The sequence below is a fragment of the Gymnoscopelus microlampas genome (genome assembly GCF_963454915.1).
Source record: "Gymnoscopelus microlampas genome assembly, chromosome: 3".
In the NCBI taxonomy this organism is placed as follows: domain Eukaryota; kingdom Metazoa; phylum Chordata; class Actinopteri; order Myctophiformes; family Myctophidae; genus Gymnoscopelus; species Gymnoscopelus microlampas.
The window spans coordinates 54,045,217-54,069,935 of NC_139940.1; the positions used below are offsets into that span (position 1 = coordinate 54,045,217).

Below are 24,719 nucleotides of genomic sequence, written 5' to 3' on the forward strand. Positions count from 1 at the left end.
CAGTTTCTCTTTTTGTATTGGTACCAGACACGGTAAAACGTAGGCTAGCCTATATTTGTCAGATTTCTCATGTAGGTACCGTACGATGATGTCATCGCGCATTCGCACATGGTCATTATAATAATAAATAATAATACTTAAACACCGGACCGCTCATGGTCATTATAATAATAAATGGAGAGAGAGAGAGAGAGAGAGAGAGAGAGAGAGAGAGAGAGAGAGAGAGAGAGAGAGAGAGCAACACTACAGTCTATGAAACAAGGCACGCTCATTTATGGCAAAAGTACAAAAGTATTGGCATCAAAATATACTTAAGTAGAAAGTATAAGCTACTCATTATGCCGAGTGTCACGCTTTCTTGTATTATTATGAAAAAGCTTTGAAACATGCTGTAACTCATTCACTGTGACGAAAACCCTCTTTCTGCGCCGAGTAGCGCGCGGTGCGCACACAGGGTCTGTCCATAGAGGTATAATATAACGGGTCTGTCGCCCTAAAACATAATCGCCCCCGGTCAAAATCCAGCCACCATGGAGCAGCCGTGGATGGCCCGCTCAAAAGGTGCGTGGGGCGGGGTGTTTTGGGACAACCGTTCCGGCTGCCCATGTAATGAATTGATGAAGTAAAACTCATCTGTTTTCGCTGCAGTTGTGCCCTAATAATGTTGTTTTCATTTATTTTTGTTCACGTATGCTATTAAAATAATGCAGTATTGGGCCTTAACATGCGATTAAAAATGTATATGTATTTGGCCCCTCATATATAAAATAAATTAAAATAATAAAATAAAATCTGATTTAAAATTGAAACTTGCATGCTGATCAATGCGTTTCTGCGTTTACGTGTGTACAGGGATTTAAAAAAAAAATCTTTGTCATGTGGCCAGGGATTCTTTTTAAAAACTGAGGACTGAAATACCTGTTTAGAAAAAGATCCATATAAGTGTAGCCTAGGCCAGCAATCCTCGGAGCGTCCGTTCTCCTGGACAAGTCTGGGCTTAACCATTACAGGCTTATTAAATTACGCTATAAGAATCATTAATTTTATCCCGCAGGAGCGAGCGCTTCTCAGCACCAACCGTGGCCGAATTAGAGATTTGATAGGTCATTTTTGGACAATTCTGACAGCCCTTCTAAGCACGGACATGCGCAAAGGAATGCATGTATTCCAAACAGACAGGAGCGTTTGGAATAAAGTGTTTACATGGTCAATTCCGATTGATTTAACCCGATTCAAACGGTCTATACCACCCCTTCTATTCCGAATGAAAATGCATTCGGGTCAGACTGGAATGGAATATTCTATTCCAATTGGGGTGTTTACATGAGCAAATCTATTCGGAATGAATTCATCCATTCATTCATTCCGAATAGAAGTGTATTCATTCCGAATACAACTGTCCATGTAACAGCAGCCACTGTGGTGTGACAAGTTGTGAGCTTGTAGATCTGCTATCTTCGAAAGATTTTGGCTCATTGTTATGGAGCCGTCTCGTATTGCATAGGTTGCAATAATATCGTAATAATTTCTGTTTCTGTTTGCAGAAAGCAAACAATTGGGCATATTTATCTGTTTTAAATAGTATATATATATATTTTTATCATTGGGGAGGGTTCAGGGAAAAAAAATACATATATGTAAGATGGAGGGTCCTGACCTATACAGTAAATATCGAATGGTCCCTTAGAGGGGGATTTCTTTTCCTTTTTGCAAATGTGTAGGTCTGTGGTTAATCGTGTTATTCAACAGTTTTCTGGCTATTCTTTTTTTTGCCTTGTCTGTTTAGGTCCTTCTACTCAAGCTGAGCCTGTCCCAGCTACAGTGACAACCCAACCAGAACCATCATTGCATTCCCAAGATGGTCCTGCTACTGATGGTGAAGGACAATTCATAGTTTATAGTTTATTTTCTCTGCTAGGCCAAAAGGCATGGCCTCGTATTACGTTTTCCCTTCTGTCTGTCTGAAGACAATCAGTGGTGAACCAATCATGCTAGAAGAATTCTCAAACTAGAAACAAAACTTCTTAGAAATGTTAAGTGTGTCTGAAGCTCGCTAAGTCTGGACCCAAAATAGTGTCACTACAAAGTACCACCAATCGACACCAAATGGCCTGAAAGGTGCTCCTAACTGGTTTTTGGATGGTCAATTTTGGCAGGATAAAAAAAAGAACCAGAAAAAAACGAATAAAAAAATGTATACAAAAGAAAAAGAAAACCCTACGTAAACACGCCCCTTTTGGCCGCATTAGGGGACCAAAGTACTACTCCTCCCACACGGTTGACACAGCCCCAGCAATGTACTGTAGGCTATACATCAAAACGTGCGGCTTGACCGGGACAAGCTGGCTATTCGTTATCTTGCAGCTACGTGTTACCACGGCGACGTAATACGCAAAACTACGTAACCACGCCCCCTTTTAGTCCCCCAAAAAAGTGCCCAAAACGCTCCAAAACTTCTGAGAACAAATACATCCGGCTCCATTTTTTAAGATGCTCCTTTTCGGCCTAATTTTTTGGGGGTTTTATTTTTCATTTTTTAGGGTTCGGTTAATTTTGTATTCTTTTTTGAATACATTTATTTAGTTTTTTTTTTACCCCACCAAAATTGACCACCCAAAGACCAGTTAGGAGCACGTTTCATGCCATTTGGAGTCGATTGGTGGTACTTTGTTGTGACACTATTTTGGGTCCACAACATTTAACTGAGCTAGGGAATGAGCTAGGTTTCGACTTTGTACGATCTTGGCTAAGTGGTTAAAACAATACATTCATTTATTTCACCCTACCTATCGAACTCAAGGTTGCAAAGACTTGGCGAGCTGCAGGCACACTTAACATTTGGGAGAAATGTTGTATTTTGTTGTTCATTAGTATAGTCAGGGGATATTAAAAAAGTCTTGGAATAAATTCCTTACCAGAAACATCTTCACCAATGTGTTTGTAAAGGTGTCTAGTAACACATCTCACAAAGACTGAAATTCAGTATCCCTAGGAGAATTTTTGACAGCTCCTTAAAGTTGGGGTACCCACCATAACCTTGGTTAAAAAAAAATCCCCCCAAAAAATCCAAATTTAATTCTGTTTTAACACTTCCGTGACTAAGCAATCAATGGGACCGATTTTGAGAATTGAAAGTGGCTTAACTTCTCTCAGGAAGCTCTGAGAAAGTTCATCTTTCATGACTTTTCCTAAATATATGTTTCAAACCATCTCCGTTTTTTTTTTTTTTTTAACTCATTATAAATATGAAATACATACCATGTATCCCATCCCAGCCGTTTTATTTCGGCTAAATTGATCGCTCTCCCCCTCTCTCCCCCTCCCTAGAGCACTTTACACCTCGAGACCCCCCACAGAGCGGCCCGTAGACAGCAGACTCGCTGCTGCGCAACTATTCTATGTTGCCATGTCTGCTTATTATAAGCGACTTTGGGCGTCTTTCTATTATTATTATTATTATTATTATTATTATTATTATTATTATAATGATATATATAATTACATTATAATGGTAATACTTTTCTACTCCACTACAACTCAGAGGCAAATCTTGCACTTTTACTCCACTACAATTATTTGAAAACTTTAGTTAGGCTACTAGTTACTTTGCAGATATAAATATCTTTTCATACTTGTTTAGATTAGAGCTTCATGCATGTCCTTTTGTAGATCATTTTTATTAGGTAAATATTTATATAGAAAGGTCTAACCAGGGACTGGGGTTGCAAATTTGCCTCGGATATAAACCCCATTTACAATGCAATGGTTTCATGCCTCACTGTTTTCTTAGGGCACAATGCATGCAGTAACATTTTCATAGACCTGACTGCTTATTTTTCTCGCAAAATTTGGCAACCCTTTCGCTGCAGTGTACAGAGTGTTTGCTACTGGATCGCGCTGTTTTAAAATGCTGTGCCAACAGATGTGATCTACAAGCAGATGGCTCGTCAGGCAGCGATTGTTTTATGTTTTTAGATCAGATATTTAGCGCAGGAATGAGCACATTTGTGGAACATATAGCGATGTGTTCACTTGTTACGCTGACAAGGAGATGAGAGGGACAGGAGAGGAGACGCTTTCTCATCAGCGTGAACAGCTGATAGAATGAGAGCTTTACGCTCAGACAATAATGTGAATATTATATATTATAATATTGGTTTGTCAAGAGATATCCATGTGTTTTGCACAATGGAGATCACGTAATCTAACCCTAACCCTAACCCTGGAGTCACGTAATTAGACAGTGGCTTCAGTGGTTCATATAGGCTCCATGTTTCACTGAAGAGTTTAATGTGTGACGCTACAGATCGCGCTGTTTTATACGCTTTTTTTTAAATAAAGATTTTACATACAGAATCTGCAGTTACCATTACAAGTTAGCCTAATTTTATAATGTTTGTGCCTGCCTACAACAACAACATTATGTGGGCTCACTGACTGCGCAGAGTGCAATTGAGATGTTAATGGCTATTTAGAAGACAATGGAACCCCCCACTGTGTGGGTGAGAAGGTGTCAGCTAGTCTGGAGCACAGAGGTGAGACAGTAACGAACAGGAGAGCTTGATTTCTTGTTCAAAATGACCGTTTTGCAGGCTGTGTGTTGGATAATGAAACCTCAGTCATGCCAGTGTTAAGTAGCATGTGAGGTGTCAAACTAGGGTGTTTTTATGATTCTGAATCCATTGCAATCATTTGTTTTGCACCAAAACCACTCCTTGGGCTAAAAACGGCCCAATCTCAATGGGCTTTTTACACAAAAAGTATACATGGCTATGGCCGTTTTTAGCCCAAGGAGTGGTTTTGGTGCAAAACAAATGATTGCAATGGATTCAGAATCATAAAAACACCCTAGTTTGACCCCTCACATGCTACTTAAAACAGAATTACATTTGGATTTTTTTTTAAACCAAGGTTATGGTGGGTACCCCAACTTTAAGGAGCTGTCAAAAATTCTCCTAGGGATACTGAATTTCAGTCTTTGTGAGATGTGTTACTAGACACCTTTACAAGATTTGTTTTGGTAAGGAATTTATTCCAAGATTGGAAAATATTCTGCTAATATCCCCTGACTAGTAGGATGCATGCCATGGACACATCTGGCCATGCTAGGCCTACTAACGTATAATTTGTTTTCCTGTCCAAATTAAAAATGTGAAAACAGGAAAAGGCTGTCTGATTTTGCTAATGTGTTCTTTATTTTTTGTGTTTTATGGCATGTTATAGCAACTTTTGTATTTTGTAATTCTTTGGGTCCTGAAGGCCACAACCCATGACTTGTGTTGTGGCAACCACGCTTGCAATAATACATTTGATGTTCTCCGCATTAATACCATAATCATTTAGGTAGCAGTGTGCATATTATCCTCATGTCCCTTTTTGTATTTTCTCCACTAGCAGTGACCATCATGGCAATGAAGGAACCAGTATGTCTGATAGAGAGTGACAGTGAAGGGAAACTGCGTATGGTTCCCAGTGCCCAGAAGATTTTACAGCAGATTGAGCAGAACGTGGTTGTGGTGTCAGTAGTGGGCATGTACCGAACCGGAAAGTCCTACCTCATGAACAAGGTGGCTGGGAGAAACAAAGGTGAGCATTTTCATTATAAGATACATGTACACTCGTGATCCAGTATGTATTCCAATGTCCACAAAATGGAGCCTCCTAGTTAATTTAATTACTAGTGCATTATGTTAATTTTAAACAAATATTTAATAGAAACATTGGTCAGGACATTGTCATTTTGACAACTTAACCATTTCTCTATGGTAGTAACATCCAGTTTGCCTAATTACAACACTACAATCTCAGCTTTAATTCCCATAGTGTGAAGCCATATGCAGGTTCTCACTTACAAGTATCAGCAAGTATAGCTGAAGGAGTTCATGTCTTGCCCTTGGTGTCTATGGTTGTGAGTTTGAGTCCTGGGTGTTGCAGAATAAACACGCAAACAATGCCTACTCAGGAATTGTGTGGATTACGATACTCTTACAAATATATATACATAAAAAAAACAGCCTTGTCTAGCAGTAAGGAGAGATCAGCATTTGTTTTTTCTTACTTATAAAGCAATTTTAGAAAAGCTTAGCCATGTCTGGAATGTTGACTACTTTGTCTCATCTGTTTAAGGAAATAGGTAGCTGATATATTGCACTTTTACCTTAGCGCTAGGTATGCTCTTGGTTGCTTGTTATTGCAGAAAATGCACTTATAACCTCTGGTGATTAGTAGCTTTCGTTCCCTACCTTTGTTGATTGCACTTATTGTAAGTCGCTTTGGATAAAAGCGTCTGCTAAATGACTGTAATGTAATGTAATGTAATGTAATGTAAGCACTGTACCCGCTCCTGAACATGGCTCACCCTGATGGTTGCAAAAGTCTGTAGGTATCTGCTTTGTGCTACTACAGTAATGCTCCCCATGTTTGTAACACCCTTCAAAAATGTTACGTATATGTTGTCCATGTTAATCCCGTTAATTTGAGTCAATTGTGAGATTTAATTGCAGATTTTAAAGATTTGAACTCATAGTTTATAGTTTTTAGTTCGTTTTTTTAATGTTTTAATTGATTTTATTTAAATTGTTTTGAGTTGCATTGACAATTCATATTATATTTCTCAGCTGTCCAGACGCAACCTGCTAACTCCAAAACGTTCATTGTTGTTAAGAATGAGTTGTGTTCAGAACCCAAATGCAACCACTCAGGAGACAGGAAAGGGTTAATGCCTTGCAAGGCGTTGTCCAAAATACACAAAACTGAACATGTATAGATATATCAATATACATCTACATGAATATACATATACAACTAGTGGCACAAATATATATGTATAGAAGTAGATATTATATCATATAAAACTATACTTAGGGAGAGTCATGAGAGTAGTCAGAGTCCAAGCATGTGGTCGGTAGCCAAACGATTCAGAGGAATGGTGGTGGCAAGCAAGGAGTGGCACCGCAGATCTGGAGTGTGACAAAAAACAAGCGATCAGAACGATTGCAGAAAAAAACTAGAAAAAGTGCTCCTCGGAGCACAAGTCTCCGCCAGCAGACTTGTGTTGGGAATGTTGGGAATGTTCTAATTATTATGTTCTAATTCTTACAAAAAATAGAACATGTTGCTGTGTCATAGTAACATGACACAATGTCTGTATAAGTGTCCTATCCGTCCTGTCTGTATAAGTGTCCTATCCGTCCTGTCTATGTAAGTCCTATCCGTCCTGTCTGTATAAGTGTCCTATCCGTCCTGTCTGTATAATTGTCCTATCCGTCCTGTCTGTATAAGTGTCCTATCCGTCCTATGTAAGTCCTATCCGTCCTGTCTGTGTAAGTGTCCTATCTGTCCTGTCTGTGTAAGTGTTCTATCCGTCAGATACATGTCAGATACAAGAACCAAAGGCGTTGCGCCTTTGGTTCTTCATCGGTTTGCAGACAATGATTAGCTTCTTCAGTTTGCATAATAAGAGTTAGTTGCACTGTGTCATTAACTGTGATCTCAGTTTGTACTGGAATGTACTGTTCTTGATTAATCCTGTCTAAGCTATTTATATTACATATTGTGATGACACCAGTGTGTCTACATAATGTATTGCTCCGCCATTTCTCAGCCATTTCGTGATTATTCCTGTCTTACCTCACTTTGAAAGAGGCTAAGACTCTTTCAAAGTGACAGATGTATTTATAGGCCGCTATACGTCACTAGCCAATCAGATCACACTATTTCACCGTATTGTCACGTGTCACGTGAGGCTTGACCAATGTTAGCTTGGCCGAGGGGGGGGGACGGAAAGTGAAAACAGTCTCCTGGCGGAGACAACAAACAGAAAATAGCTCTACAGGGTATGGACAGCAACAATGTAGGCTTCAGCTATACTTGCCAGGTAATTCTATGGGAAGATCTGGCAAGGGGCGCGGGGAAGGCAGGGTTCTTGAAGACTCTGGTGATGATTGGAAAATGGAATCAGGTGTGCAGTGCCGCACCCAGTCAGCTTGCCACCGGGAGGAGAATGATGAGGTGAGCCTGAGTGTCTAGGTGGCAGAGTGAGAACTGCGTACTGGATGTGCACAGGAACTCCAGACGTGGAAGGTGGAGGTGAAGGGTTTGAAACCGTAACAATTGTTCAGGAAATGAAGAAAACCTTAAATTTCTAAAACAAAGCAATACTGCCTCATCAAAGTTGGTAGAGTGACTTTATATATTTTCAGATACTTGCATGTGTCATTATATTATCACCACTTTACCCTGCTGAGGGAGAGGTTTCAAATGGATATTTCAAATTCCCAAAAGCTAAAAATGGATCTCCAAGCTCACAATGCATCACAACGTGTAAATGCCCTGATGCTTCATGACGCTTATTATATAGGCCTACAATAATAAACAGGACTTTAAATATTACAATAACTTCTGCAAAGAGGGGTTCGTGTTGCGGTGCATGCGTTCTGAGCTTGTAGATCTGCTATTTTTGAACTTGCACTAATAATGACTTTAGTTGATTTTTCACTCTTTAAAATATAGTATTCCTTAATTATTAATAATTACAGCTTGTAGATTGGCTATTTTCACGATTTTAAATTGTTTTTAAATAATAATAAGAAAGGAACATACAAGATTTCCACCCGACAGCCATAATATATAGCCAATATATGGTTCTGTATCAGTATATGAGTCAGTTTTTGCAGATTTCATTCTAATTGGCTACTATGCCTGCATATGAATTTCATGAGCCTGAGTAGGTCACCCTGGCTTGGCGGAGATATGCCCTGTAGCGCACACTCCGCACAGCAGCAGCAGGTGAAAGCAATTCACTTAAACGAGGGTTGTGTTGTGCACCAAAAAACGGACTAAGGCCTAGGCTACACGTATATGGATCTTTTACTAAACAGATATTTTAGTCCTCCGTTTTTAAAAAGAATCCCTGGCCACATGACAAAGATTTTAAAAAATCCCTGTCCATACGTAGACGCAGAAACGCATTGATCAGCGGCAAGTTTCAAGTTCAGATTTTACATTTACATTTATTTTATATATGAGGGGCCAAATACAAATACATTTTAATCACATGTTAAGGCCCAATACTGCAAAAGCTGCATTATTTTAATAGCATACGTGAACAGCATACGTGAACATAAACGAAAACAACATTATTAGGGCGCAGCTGCAGCGCAAACAGTAGCCATGGTTCACATGACGGTGCCGAGTCCCTGGTTTATAGTGGTGTTCGGTTTTTTTCTTACATTGCCAACTCTCACATGTACATAAACGTTCAGATTTCAAATATAAAGTGCTTACCCCCGAGCCACGGATGTTACAAGGCGATCCGGACCGCGATAAGTACCCGTATCTCCCGTATTGTTCAATAAAAAGCATTTTTTTGGTAATGTATCAGAGTGCAATACACCTCCCAACCATTAGTGTCGCATGGTTGAAAGCATCGGAGACAATTTGGAGAAAATGGCCGGCGATCGGATTAAAATGTTTTTTATTGAACAATACGGGAGATACGGGTACTTATCGCGATCCGGATCGCCTTATAACGTCCGTGGCTCGGGGGTAAGCACTTTATATTTGACAACTGAACGTTTATGTACATGTGAGAGTTGACAACGTAAAAAAAAATCGAACACCACTATAAAGCAGGGACTCTCGGCACCATGACTGTCATGGTATGCCAGTCATGTTTCAGGGCTGAGTTTTACTTCATCAATTCATTCCATGGGTGGTCGTCCCAAAACTCCCCGACCCACGCACCTTTGGAGCGGGCCACCCGCGGTCGCTCCATGGTCGCTGGATTTTGACCCGGGGCGATTGTGTTTTAGGACCACAGACCCCACATTCAACCTGTGTGCGCGCCGTGTGCTCTACTCGGCGCAGAGAAAGAGGGGTTTCGTCACACAGTGAATGAGCTACTTTTCCCACCACTGTCTTAATATTAATTATGACATTATTTTGCCATAAATGAGCGTGCCTTGTTTCATAGACTGTAAGTGTTGCTCTCTCTCTCTCTCTCTCTCTTCATTTATTATTATAATGACCATGAGCGGTCCGGTGTGTATAATTATATTATTTATTTATTAATATAATGACCATGTGCGAATGCGCGATGACGTCATCGTTTCTCATAATCTCCGGATTACATGTCCACACAGATCCACTGAAACGCATGTTTTGGAAAACCTTCACTTATTTATCCGTTTACAAAAATATCCGTTTTAGCGGCCAAAAACACCGTTTGCGTGTGGCTGAAAGGCCCAAACACACACAAAAATGTGCGTTTAGAAAAAGATCCATGTACGTGTAGCCTAGGCCTGAATCTGTCACATTCTAGCTGCTGAAATAAACTTCCCATTTAGATCATTGTTGACAAACGAACAGGGGACTGTGTCTAAAAAAAAACTGTATCGACAGGAAAATCGCGCATTGATACTTTTACTCAAGTAAAACATTTGAGTACTTTTTCCACCACTGCTGACGTGTACACAACATTTTTGAAAACGGTTATTCGAATAATCAAAATTAAATACATTAATTAATTTATTGAAATTATAGCACCCAGAAAATAGCCAAAACTGAGCACATTTCGATCTATAAGGCCAAATCTAATTTGAAAAAAATATATTAAGAGTATATGAAAGCCAATTAAAATGTTTATACTATTGGAATCTCACACACCTGCTCCCAATAAATTACATCACCACAGCGCAAAAGTAGGTCAAATCAATCAATCTCTCTCTCTGGGAGCAACAACGAGAAACAGTGAATGTAGGTTTTCATAGACATGGTCGCTTGTTTCTCTCACATAATCTGGCAACACCGATAGCACTCGCGGGTGCAATACCTAACCCTAACCGCACGCGGATGCCACATAGTCGGAGAAATGGGATGTCGGATTTACGTATGCCTCCCAGCACTCGCTGCGTGTTGTTGACACTACTTCTCTGCAACATGGCTACTACCAGTCGGCCAAAGGACTGAACATGTTCGGTCGGCTCTGGGTCGGCCGAAAAGGTCCCGACGGACCCCCCGACGGACCCCTAACCGACTGGACGACTATATACACGACGCTTCCCGACGCCGAATCGGCCCAAAATCGGTCTGGTCTGGAGACAGCTTATGAACTCCTTTCTTCTTGTCACATTGCTCTCCTCATTAAACACTCATACATTTTAGAAATATAATTACTTGTTTTCATAACATTAGCGTCAGTGCTAAGTTTGATAAACAGGTACACTGCATAGTTTTAACAGACTACGGGGAGAAAAACCCTGCCGTTTAGTTTGTTTACGTGGTCCTCCTCCTCGTTCACTGTGCAGCGCGCTCTGCTCATGCTGTGAAAAGGCAGCACTGGAGAGGAGAGGGGGGGAGTTATGTGGTTTTGACGGACAGTTTGAGGATCCAATGGAGTTGGGAGGTTTTGTCAGAGGCGCTTTTTAATACTTTTCATTGGTTCAAATGTTGTTTTTTACACAGACGTAAAGGGTGTTCTTTTTATGAAAAAAAAAAAAAAAAAAGCTGTAAATGGAGTTAGCTGGTTGGTCCCGGACACCGACGATATGTTGTTATATTTTAGAGAAGGCAAGCTGCCACTCAAAGTGACTACTGGCCAATCACAGCGCATTGACTACTGGCCACTCATAGCGCGTCTAACTGACTAATTGCTGCGAGTCTGCCTCTTAAAGGATTAAGGGCTGGGTTACGAAAAGACCTGCCCCCACCTGCCTCTGATTGGCCTACCGAACGGCCCCTTCTGTGGCGCATGCGGAAGCTTCCCGCTTGCCCTGTGGAAGCTGGTGCGCACCCGAGATACAGACACCTCTGAGCCGGAGGAGGCGTCTACCTTTATATGTCTACCTTTATATGTCTATGGTGAAAACCAGCCATTTTCGATGGCCAATCGCTCCAAAATGGCGGATCGCAGTAGAAATGTTATTGTTCCAGTCGATAGACGGGACCCTATCCGATCCCATGGACCCTTTTTGTTTACATCCGGTTTTGAAGCAGGGCATGACTTCACAACCCAGACCACCTGGAGATGCGTCATTGTTATTGTTAATGGGTCATTTTCATGTCACTGTCAGCTCGAAACCTGGAAAAGTTCATCCCCTTGATTGAATAGCTTTTAAAAAAATCACACCCTGTGTGAAGGTAGCGGCGCCTTTGATACATTTTGTCATCGATATGTGTTTATAATGTGTTTACAGCCATGTGTCACGTGAAGCTTGACCAATCACTTTGTTGACGGGTCTGACCAATCAGAGCGTTGACGGGTCTGACCAATCAGAGCGTTGACGGGTCTGACCAATCAGAGCGTTGACGGGTCTGACCAATCAGAGCGTTGACGGGTCTGACCAATCAGAGCGTTGACGGTGAACACGGACAAAGTCAGGTATAGAGCAGGATCCACCCTATACCTAAAGGTATAGAGCGGCTAGCGGCGCTAAAAATGTAAAGCTCTTTTCCAGATGAAAGAAGAGATTCTAATCTTTGTTTTAAGATATTCCATGTGTTCATAGTCATAGCAAAAGATATTCTGTGGGTCCTCAAAGATGAGTCAGAATAGTCAGAATGGCTGGCAGTGGGAGCAGCCTGTTCTAGAAAACCTCTGGCAGTGAATGTGTTAAGGTAATAAAATCAAGTGCAAAGTTCGACAAAAACCTGTCCGCTTGCATTGAGAGTTAATTCTTCTGATACGAGCGGGGGTAAAACAGTGAAACTACAGGCCATTCACATATGAACTTTTACCTCCTATATAGACTCAATTTCAAAGCCGGATGCTGGGCCCTTGATTAAGACGGGTGCAGTACGTTAGTCCGACAGCGCATTCCTCCGACAGCGCAGCGCTCCGACGTTTCCAAAACTAAACCCGAACCAAACCCGCACCCTAACCCTAACCGCACGCGGATGCCACATAGTCGGAGAAAAGGTCTGTCGGATTAACGCGTGCCTCCCGATTAAGACTCAGCATCAATATGGACAGTCTTTTTGAAATATGGTTTGTTATTGTCCTATATATATTTCATCCTCAAGGGTTTCCCCTGGGATCCACCATCCAATCCAAGACAAAGCGCATCTGGATGTGGTGTGTACCTCACCCCAGTATGACTAACCACACTCTGGTGCTGCTGGATACAGAGGGACTGGGAAATATAGAGAAGGTGAGACACCATTTTGATTCATGTTCAAATCATTGTTTCTGTAAATTATTCTAATACTCATTGATCTCATAAAAATGAGTCATGGCGACTGAAAACCTGAATCCATGAGAACGTGTTGAGTGAACTTTCTGATCCTGATTATAAGCACATATATATATATATATATATATATATATATATATATATATATATATATATATATATATATATACATATACATATACATATACATATATATATATATATATACACACACACACACACACACACACACACACACACACACACACACACACACACACACACACATATATATATATATATATATAATGTATGTTTACATTTGCACAATATACATATTACCATTACCATCTTACCATCTTATAAAAAGTGAATATACATTTTATAAAGTGAATCATAAAATGTTCATCAAGTTGTTTCCATTTGTTGTTCTCTCAGGTAAAATGTAACCTTGATTTGAGGGCAAGGCCACTTTGGTAGAGGTTTGGGTTGGGTTGTGTAGCTTGCCATGATGTAACTCCAAAGGCGGGTAAGAAATAAAAAAATATTTCTCCATTGACTAGAATTTGATATTTCAAAATATGCTCCTCATTGAATTACATTGTACAGCGAGACCACTGTAATGCTGGCTCTTTTGAGCCTGTTAACCAACGTAAACAAAGCTGATTGCCTGATTTTGACAGTATAGAACATCACCAAACCCAGTTCTGTTTATTTAATACAAATGTCAACTTCCTGTTGATTTTACTATTTGAAGATCTGGATCCAGTTCTGTGGATGTTTATTGTTATTAAAAAAAAAAAAAAGTTTGGTGATGTTCTATATTGTCAGAATCAGCTTTGTTTGAGTTTGTTACGGGGTAAAATATGTCCCCAGAGCCTCTCTTCACTGTACAATGTAAGTAAATGAGGAGCATATTTAAAATGATCAATTTCTAGTCAAATGAAGATTTATTTTGGATTTCTTGCCCACCTTTGTTGTTACATCATGGCAAGGTAACTACCCAACCCAAACCTCTACCAAAGTGGTCTTGCCCTTTAACATGTGAGATTGACCTGATATTTAAAAACAAGAACATATGACATAGATGTCAAGTATAGACTGGCGACAGTGTGAAACAGGTCAGTCCCTGTATGTCTGTGGGAGGCGTTTTTTTCTAGGTCAGAGTGGGATGTGTGATGCTTGTGTTTTCTGCCATGTAGTTCATTGATTTGGCCAGCATTGGTAATGCAATACATGAGGTACAATAATATGTGGTTGTTACCTGATAACAAGTTGTTAAAATGTTGTATTACATTTGTAATGTTTACATTACAATTGATTGGAATTCTGTAATATTTAATAATAATAATAATAATAATAATAATAATAATAATAATAATAATAATAATAATAATAATAATAAATATAGCTGCAAGCAGCGATAATATGGGGCCAGGAGAGAGAAAGAGAAATGATAATTCCTTTAACAGGTCAGTTCATGAAAGTCCTTGCGGTCTTGTTTCCAATGAGGACCTGTGAGCAATTAGGGGTTAAGAGTCTTGCTCAGGGACAAATTTCATGTCATCGACACATTTGCTGACCTCGCCTGGAATCGTACCTGGGGCAACCAGAGCCTCTGGCTCCCTAGGCGGGCTCACTAACCACTCAGCTATGGCCGACCCTCAGAGAGAGAGAGAGAGAGAGAGAGAGAGAGAGAGAGAGAGAGAGAGAGAGAGAGAGAGAGAGAGAGAGAGAGAGAGAGAGAGAGAGAGAGAGAGAGAGAGAGAGAGAGAGAGAGAGAGAGAGAGAGAGAGAGAGAAACGGAATAGATTGAAGATAGAAACGGAATAGATCGAAGAGACAGAGAGAGAGACATGGAAACGGAATAGATTGAAGAGAGAGAGAGAGAGCCATGGAAACGGAATAGATTGAGTCATGTTTTTTTGCAATTCAACTTAAATGAGTGTGCATCAAGTGAGGCTTGAACCAGCAACCTTGTGGTCGTGAGGCACTCTTAGGTAGCTGCAACACTACCTATAGTGCTATAGCTTTGTCCAGGCTGATATTGTCTGTTGAGGATCACAAACTCTTGCCTTCTGTCATGACCCAAGCCCCTGTTTCACTAACACTAAGATCACTCGTTCACAAACCATTTACCAATTAAGAAATTGTACATCTCCTCAGAAGCAAAACTAGTGAAAGTAGCCGATCTACAAGCTCACAAACCATTAAAAGTTGTCAGATTGTACATCGGCTATTTTCACAATGAAGTATGTTATACATTGAAAAAACATACTCTCATTGCTATCTGAAAAGTTGTGAGATTGTAGATCAGCTGTATATAAAAAACACTCAATTAAGTATTTCATGTTATCTTTAACAATTGCAGATGTATTCATTGATAGTCATGTTGTGTGAAATGCAACTTAGATGAAGTCTGCACCAAGTGAGGCTTGAACTGGTGACCTTCAGGTTGTGGGGCACACATTTAAGCGAGAAGCCACCAACAGACAAGAACCTGTGAAAAAGGAGATCACACAGATCATACAGTTTCACGCAAGTAGCTGAAAAATCCTGGGTTTAAGTGTTTTTCAAACTGCTCAAGATTGCGGACAATCTAAGGGCGGTGCTTACTGGTCAACGTGATAGATGTGTTCCTCATTAGTCAAGGCACATGTGTAAGCAGGTCTAATGGCTGTCGGCCAAACGAGGCATGACTTTTGCCTGTTTAAAGTTTCAATTTTCAAAAAATTGCTATAGCGCCCCCGTTTGACCAATTGGAGTAAGATTGGTTTCAGTGATATTTGGAATGGCCCTTTACATTTCTGCAAAGTTTCAAAGAATGGTAAGTCTGCATGTATGTGTTAGGGGCAGATGAATAATTGTCATAAAACTGCAATATTCATTGGCTCATTAAAGCTTCATTTTTTCACTTATGGAAGATATTTTGCAAACGTTTTTTGGTATAGGTCCAAAGTTCATGTGTAAAAAGTTTCGTGCAGATTACTCAAAAATCCCAGGAGGAGATAGGTTTTAACTGTTTTCCATATAATTCAAAATGGTGGGAGATCTAAAGGTCAGAGGTCAAAAGTCAGAGTGTGAAAGTTGTTCAGCATGAGGAGACGCATGTGTGCATCGAAGTTTCATGGCTGTAGGTGAAACAGGGCATGAGTTGTACCTGTTCAAAGTTGTCATTTTCAACTGAGTGCTATAGCGCCACCTTTTGACGAAAGATTGTGAGATTCATTTTTTGATCGTTTTTCATGACCATCTATCATATGGCCGAGTTTCATAAAAAGCGACTGCACGGTTCAGCCAGAACTGGCAAAAACGGCAGAAGAAGAAGAAGAAACGGAATAATGCCAATAACAATATGGGTCCATGCTGGAAGCCTGGCCCCATAAATATAGCTGCAAGCAGCGATAATATGGGGCCAGGAGAGAGAAAGAGAAATGATAATTCCTTTAACAGGTCAGTTCATGAAAGTCCTTGCGGTCTTGTTTCCAATGAGGGCCTGTGAGCAATTAGGGGTTAAGAGTCTTGCTCAGGGACAAATTTCGTTTCATCGACACATTTGCTGACCTGGCCTGGAATCGTACCTGGGTCAACCAGAGCCTCTGGCTCCCTAGGCGGGCTCACTAACCACTCAGCTATGGCCGACCCTCAGAGAGAGAGAGAGAGAGAGAGAGAGAGAGAGAGAGAGAGAGAGAGAGAGAGAGAGAGAGAGAGAGAGAGAGAGAGAGAGAGAGAGAGAGAGAGAGAGAGAGAGAGAGAGAGAGAGAGAGAGAGAGAGAATAGATTGAAGAGACAGAAACATGGAAACGGAATCGATTGAAGATAGAAACGGAATAGATTGAAGAGACAGAGACATTGAAACGCAATAGATTGAAGATAGAAACGGAATAGATTGAAGAGAGAGAGAGAGCCATGGAAACGGAATAGATTGAAGATAGAAACGGAATAGATTGAAGAGAGAGAGAGAGAGAGCCATGGAAACGGAATAGATTGAGTCATGTTTTTTGCAATTCAACTTAAATGAGTCTGCATCAAGTGAGGCTTGAACCGGCAACCTTGCGATCATGAGGCACTCTTAGGTAGCTGCAACACTACCTATAGTGCTATAGCTTTGTCCAGGCTGATATCGTCTGTTGAGGATCACAAACTCTTGCCTTCTGTCATGACCCAAGCCCCTGTTTCACTAACACAAAGATCACTCGTTCACAAACCATTTACCAATGAAGAAATTGTACATCTCCTCAGAACCAAAACTAGTGAAAGTAGCCGATCTACAAGCTCACAAACCATTAAAAGTTGTCAGATTGTACATCGGCTATTTTCACAATGAAGTATGTTATACATTGAAAAAACATACTCTCATTGCTATCTGAAAAGTTGTGAGATTGTAGATCAGCTATTTTCACAATGAAGTATGTAAAAAACACTCAATTAAGTATTTCATGTTATCTTTAACAATTGCAAATGTATTCATTGATAGTCATGTTGTGTGAAATGCAACTTAGATGAAGTCTGCACCAAGTGAGGCTTGAACCTGTGACCTTGAGGTTGTGAGACATACACTTAAGCGGGACGCTATTGGACCAAGAGACAAACCTCTGAAAAAAGAGATCACACTGATCATACAGTTTCACGCAAATAGCTGAAAAATCCTGGGTTTAAGTGTTTTTCAAACTGCTCAAGATTGCGGACAACCTAAGGGCGGTGCTTACTGGTCAACGTGATAGATGTGTTCCTCATTAGTCAAGGCACATGTGTAAGCAGGTCTAATGGCTGTCGGCCAAACGAGGTATGACTTTTGCCTGTTTAAAGTTTCAATTTTCAAAAAATTGCTATAGCGCCCCCGTTTGACCAATTGGAGTAAGATTGGTTTCAGTGATATTTGGAATGGCCCTTTACATTTCTGCAAAGTTTCAAAGAATGGTAAGTCTGCATGTATGAGTTAGGGGCAGATGAATAATTGTCATAAAACTGCAATATTCATTGGCTCATTAAAGCTTCATTTTTTCACTTATGGAAGATATTTTGCAAACGTTTTTTGGTATAGGTCCAAAGTTCATGTGTAAAAAGTTTCGTGCAGATTACTCAAAAATCCCAGGAGGAGATAGGTTTTAACTGTTTTTCATATCATTCAAAATGGTGGGAGATCTAAAGGTCAGAGGTCAAAAGTCAGAGTGTGAAAGTTGTTCAGCATGAGGAGACGCATGTGTGCATCGAAGTTTCATGGCTGTAGGTGAAACAGGGCATGAGTTGTACCTGATCAAAGTTGGCATTTTTCAATTGAGTGCTATAGCGCCACCTTTTGACGAAAGATTGTGAGAATTTTTTCTTGATCGTTTTTCATGACCATCTATCATATGGCCGAGTTTCATAAAAAGCGACTGCACGGTTCAGCCAGAACTGCCAAAAGTGGCAGAAGAAGAAGAAACAGAATAATGCCAATAACAATATGGGTCCATGCTGGAAGCCTGGCCCCATAATAACAATAAAGAAATACATCACATGGATGCAACTGGGACGCATCATCAGTGTTGTAGCCTGGGGTCATAGGGTGTTTCGGGTCTCGCAACATACAACATACACCCTCGCCCAGGTGACCCAGCCAGGGTTGATCAAGCCCCGACTTACGTCCCAGTAGCACCCACGGTCAGTCCTATAGGGAAAGACAGGGCCAATCAGTCCGCTTCTCCAGAACTACTCTGCCGGAACTCGGGGGAGGCTCTGGCACGTGGAGGGACTAAGCTCTGTGGTTGGCCTCCTGGCCGGGCTCCTCCTTCGTCTCACCAGGTCCAGGACCTGAGCGCTGTACCAGATCCTCCGCACCATCCCGATCCAAACATTTCCTTCTGGCGTGATGGTTCCTTGGGCCGATACCACTAGATTGGGCCGTCTAATGGTATTAGCTCCGCTTGCGGTACGCTGGAATGGAATGGCCCTCCTAAAGGCCTCACCGCGGGTTTGTTGGGCTTCTTCCTCACGGAAGACGCAGCATGGGGCGCTAACCCATACTGCTCCCGGGATACCGTCTACATTCCGGCTGTCAACAGTCTCTCCTGTGGTCACCAAACTATTCCTGGTTGTCACGTAGTCTATAAATTCCTATGAGCCACTATAAATAGAATAACTAATAAAGAAATACATCACATGGCTGCAACTGGGACGCATCATCAGTGTTGTAGCCTGGGGTCATAGGGTGTTTCGGGTCTCGCAACATACAACATACACCCTCGCCCAGGTGACCCAGCCAGGGTTGATCAAGCCCCGACTTACGTCCCAGTAGCACCCACGGTCAGTCCTATAGGGAAAGACAGGGCCAATCAGTCCGCTTCTCCAGAACTACTCTGCCGGAACTCGGGGGAGGCTCTGGCACGTGGAGGGACTAAGCTCTGTGGTTGGCCTCCTGGCCGGGCTCCTCCTTCGTCTCACCAGGTCCAGGACCTGAGCGCTGTACCAGATCCTCCGCACCATCCCGATCCAAACATTTCCTTCTGGCGTGATGGTTCCTTGGGCCGATACCACTAGATTGGGCCGTCTAATGGTATTAGCTCCGCTTGCGGTACGCTGGAATGGAATGGCCCTCCTAAAGGCCTCACCGCGGGTTTGTTGGGCTTCTTCCTCACGGAAGACGCAGCATGGGGCGCTAACCCATACTGCTCCCGGGGTATAATAATAATAATAATAATAATAATAATATATTATTAAGAATTGGTACAGTGAAACATCTTGGTAATAATCACAGATGGACTTGAGGAGGTGTGGCACAGTCAAGAATCAATATATCAACCAATAACTCATACTAAATATCAACAACGTTTTAGAAACAGGGACAAACCGCAACCACTAGCACTGCAAAAAAAACAAGGTTTCCGGCTATGAAAACCGATGAATATGAGATGTAAACTCAGAGAATTTACAAGAATTTACAAGAGTTTTCCACTCGGAAAACTCAAAGTTTTGTAGGTCGGTAAACTCCTGTATGGTACCAAATTAAGTATGCGTGACCCCCTGCTGGGGTTGCTGCCAGAAAATCACACCTTCAGCCCTAACCTGGATTTCCACAATTTGGGAGGGGGGAGATCCCCCCTATCTCGAGCAATGCTACTGAGCATGTGCAATAAGCCACCTATGATTGGCTGTGACGTAGGTGGGCATCCCTCCCTTATTTTGGGGGTCACATTGTGTGTGGGGGGGGGGGGGGGGCTCACAAGGTGACCCCCCTCCTAGGGACCTGGGGGGTGGTGCCCCCCCCTAGGGATCTGGGGGGTGGTCCCCCCCCCCTTATTCCCTTATTTTATATATATATATATATATATATATATATATATATATATTTTTTTTTTTTAATTTATTTATATTTATGTATATATATATATATATTTATTCATGTATATTTGTATGTATTTATTTAGTTATATACACACACACACACACACACACACACACACACACACACACACACACACACACACACACACACACACACACACACACACACACACATATATACATACAAGATTCTGAAAACAAATAGGCAACAATCTCAGTCAGGTAAATTGTGTTTATTGATTAAAAAAAAACAGTATACAGTATACTTTGGCTATTCAAAAATATCTTCTAAAACAGTAAAAAAAAATCCCCATCTCCCCATCCCCAAATGTTTTTTCCAGGGACCCCCAGAAGTTGTAAAAAACTCCCACAAAGGGGACAATAATAAAAAAAAAAATGTAGTTCTGTCTCTCATGCAGTGTCTTGCTGAACGAACGGCCTCTGCTTCTCTTTGGAGTCCCTCCACCAAACCCTCAATCTTCTCTGTCGGGTCTTCATTGAGGCATTCAGCTTTTTCTTCTGGTCAGAATTCTCTGGCTGGTACAGGCGATGGCTTCTTCTCAGAGACTCAAAGTGTGTCCTGCAAGCCGCTGAAATACAAGGAAAACACAATTATGATCTATTTAGTTGTTTATCTACACAAACAACACAATTCCACATCTACACTGCTCTAAAAGAGAACCTACATGTGACTGCAATTTTTAACTGGCCCCTGTAAAAGTCTAAGCTTTTACTGGGGCCAGTGGTGGAAGATGTACTTATATATTTTACTAGCAATGCTGACCTGATCCAACATATGGGTCATCACTGCAAGATTATGTGGAGAATTGATACTGAAAATAAAAAGGCAGCATGTTTATTCCAGCACACACAGCCACCAGTTCCAGACTCCAACCCCCTCCATTCGAAGCTCACACCTCCACCCCACCCTATTCAAAGCCTGCATCAAAACCCACCTTCCCCTCCCCCCTAATTCAAACCTCTGTTTCTGCCTTAGCTTACTGGTTCCTTTTTAGAAGTATTTATCTCCTAATAAAGTTGTTGTTTTGTTGTAAAGCGACTTTGGGTACTAAGAGAATCGCTATATAAATGTTATGTATTGTTATTACTTAGCTGGGGTAAATTACACAGTGATACAAAAAAACAAAAAACGTACCTTTCTTTTGGATCAAGTCTCATGGCATTGTTTTCAGAGTTGTGTAGACGTCTCACCGCCTCCTGCAAACAGAAAGATTCACAAAGTTAGTTGGACTATAAAAGCATAAAGGCATTCTCGCCTTAGGTGGACACACACAGCCCCTATTTGCAGACATAATTTCACTTACCGCAAGCTTTGAATTCTTTGCTCTTTTAATCCTTTTTGCGGGCAGTGTAGAATCAGTGGCATTCTCAGCAGCAGTAGTAGCAGCTGCTCGATCTTCTCGAATCTATCTTCTAAACTTTGAATTTTACAAACAAAGTTATACATTATTATAACACCAAACAACCACCTGTAAGAGCGCACACGGCAGCGCACAGACGGCAATGGATTGGAGTTGAGCGAAACGCGCTCTGTGTAAAATCCTCACAGTGAGACTGGAGACTGCTAATCTGAGTTCCCAGAAGTTTTCGCCGGCTCGGCGAGGAACAGGAGACTGCTGCTGCGTCAACAGCGGTGTTGCCAGACTTTGCGAGAGAAATAAGCAAACAGGTCTATGAAAACAAGCCCAAAAGAAGCGACTATAAAAGGCCACACGAGCACTTCAAAGCTATATATATGTCGTCCATTAAACAATGTGCATATTTATAAATGTTGGCTATTTGAAAATAGACGATCTACAAGCTCACAACCAGGGTTGAGCTGTAGGGGGTACGGGGGGTACGGCGTACCCTTAGTTCTGACACTGTGGGAGCTGGGGGCGCGCGTGCATGCACCGTCAGCGGCGGTCTTTAACGCCTTAAAGTTTAAAAACAATAGCCTCTCAAGGTTCGCGCCGTCAGTGGCGAGCCGTTCTCAATAGCGTCTACCTGGCTGCTTTGCATAACATTAGGCTACTCGAGAAAAGACACCGACTTGAATTGAATGTGTTACATTCCTCTCACAATGACAGACGACAAGACAAAGACAAGTTGTCTGATTATTTTAAGTAGGCCTACTTATGTGTGGGTGAGTCTATGTAAAGGGCTTTTATATAAAATTAAAAGGAAAATAAAATAATTAATTTGAAACAAAAATAAAAACAACAAATTCACAATGCAACAATACAACAAAATAATAATACATATGATTAGATTACATTAATAATCACATGTTGAATACAGTATTTCAACTAGCACTGAGCTGAGTGGCTATGTGCGCGCGCGTGACGTCATAAAATACAGTACCCTTAGTTCAAAAATCCACAGCTCATCACTGCTCACAACCGTTCTACCATTATTTACAAGCAACTTCAGAAAAATGAGCCCAATGTGGCTTATAATAATCAGACCAGGCAACACTGCAGACAGCTACTAGGGGTGCGTTCGGAAATACAGCACTGAGCACGGCCCAGGGCTTACTTTTGATTGACTCTCTTTCAGATGTTATTCCTTTACTCTTAACCTTAAACTGATCAGATGGTTTGGTTAAAGGAACTATAATCTATTAAAGTGTCTTTCTTTGGTTCTGATTGTTACTAGGTTCTGATAGTAACTTGGTATATTCTATTTATTTTATCTAGTCTATGTATAGCCTTCATCAGCCTGTCAGTGATGCGTTTTCAACAGAAATGCTCATATTGGCAGTCAGCTGTGTAACACTAGCTGGTTAACGATGGCTCGTTGGCTCGCATTTGACCACACAGCAATCAACAGCACTAATTAATGTCAGCTGTGTGTGTGTGTGTGTGTGTGTGTGTGTGTGTGTGTGTGTGTGTGTGTGTGTGTGTGTGTGTGTGTGTGTGTGTGTGTGTGTGTGTGTGTGTGTGTGTGTGTGTGTGTGTGTGTGTTTAATGTCCAACTGAATGTTTTCTGTAGTGTAGATATCAAGTCTTTCCCTGTAGAGCAGGGGTCTTCAACAGGGGGTCGGGAACCCCTAGGTGGCTCTCAGAGTTACTACAGGGGGGTCTCCAAATCTTTGCGTGATAGGACCTTTTTCTTGTATTTACATTAACCACATGAACCCTAATATCCCTATATTCTGAGGGGAACTTAAAGGGGCTACACCATGAATTTCATTTTTTTTTAGGTTTTTAGTATTTTTTGGGCTCCCCAGTGTCTCTTGTACCCCAAAAAATATTTTTTTTTAACATTCAGTCATTCATGCTCATTTCATGGATTTCCTGAATGGGCGTGTCTGAACAGGCCATTTCAGAATGGCAGGGCAAGTGATGTCACTTGCCCTGATTTTGCATTGATGATGGCCAGACAGAATTGCGCAGTAGCTCCCCCCTGCCCAATAGGACGTTTTGGTATTGCAGCTGAAAAAGCTTGGAATGACAGACAGTCAGATTGTGAGAAAAAATATCTGGATGTTTTTTAGGCTTACAACCTGTTTAAAACGTATTAGGGGGCAATATTTATATATAATATATATTTTTTTAATTCATGGTGTAGCCCCTTTAAGAAGAGGTAGAGGGGAAAAGAGCAGACCAAGTACAGAGCCTAGGCTCAACTTTACTAAGTACAGAGAGTTTGACATGTCTGAAAAATACACTGATGACAGTGTTGTTAAACACAGATATGGGAAATATTCTTATTCACTTTGAAAAAAAAAATGAAAAAAAAAATGATTAACAAATGAAGCCCTTTTTTAAGCCCTTAACAAAAACATTGAAAAGTATAGTTTTGTTTTGTTCCATTTTTGCTTTGGTAATGGGGAGAGGGAGAGAGAGACCCCCTCTTTAAACAAAGAGTGAATTTGGATGTCAAAGGAAATGGCCAGTCTCCTGCTGGGTCTTTGTCTGGCAGAGGAACGGTAAATCACTGATTTCCAAAGTATATAGACGTATTTCACAGTAAACATTTTCAACTGTAAATTTCCAATTACGTACAAAAACACCAGCAAACTGCAGGTTTACTGAGCAACTGTAAATGCCCAAAAATGCCCATTAATGCCTCTTTTCTTGCAGTGTTAGTCTTTACAAGCACCTTCACAGAAAAAACAAGGGCAATGTCGTCGCTTACAATAAGCAGACATGGCAACCAATCATGACGTTGCAGACCCTTTTTACCAAACACAACCCTTTCCACAGCCACGCCCCCACCCTT

The 24,719-nt window shown here is 41.1% G+C and overlaps 1 protein-coding gene across 1 annotated transcript in view; it reads left to right on the plus strand.

Moving 5' to 3' along the window:
* Window positions 1–24,719, plus strand: part of LOC311041919 (guanylate-binding protein 1-like) — a gene marked incomplete at its 3' end in the record, with an annotated part of 109,666 nt that overhangs the window by 34,732 nt on the left and 50,215 nt on the right. The window contains exons 9-11 of the mRNA XM_084052402.1: window positions 1,787–1,876; window positions 5,395–5,586; window positions 13,021–13,148. Of these exons, the coding sequence (XP_083908528.1) occupies window positions 1,787–1,876; window positions 5,395–5,586; window positions 13,021–13,148 (410 nt within the window). The remainder of the gene's footprint in view (window positions 1–1,786; window positions 1,877–5,394; window positions 5,587–13,020; window positions 13,149–24,719) is intronic.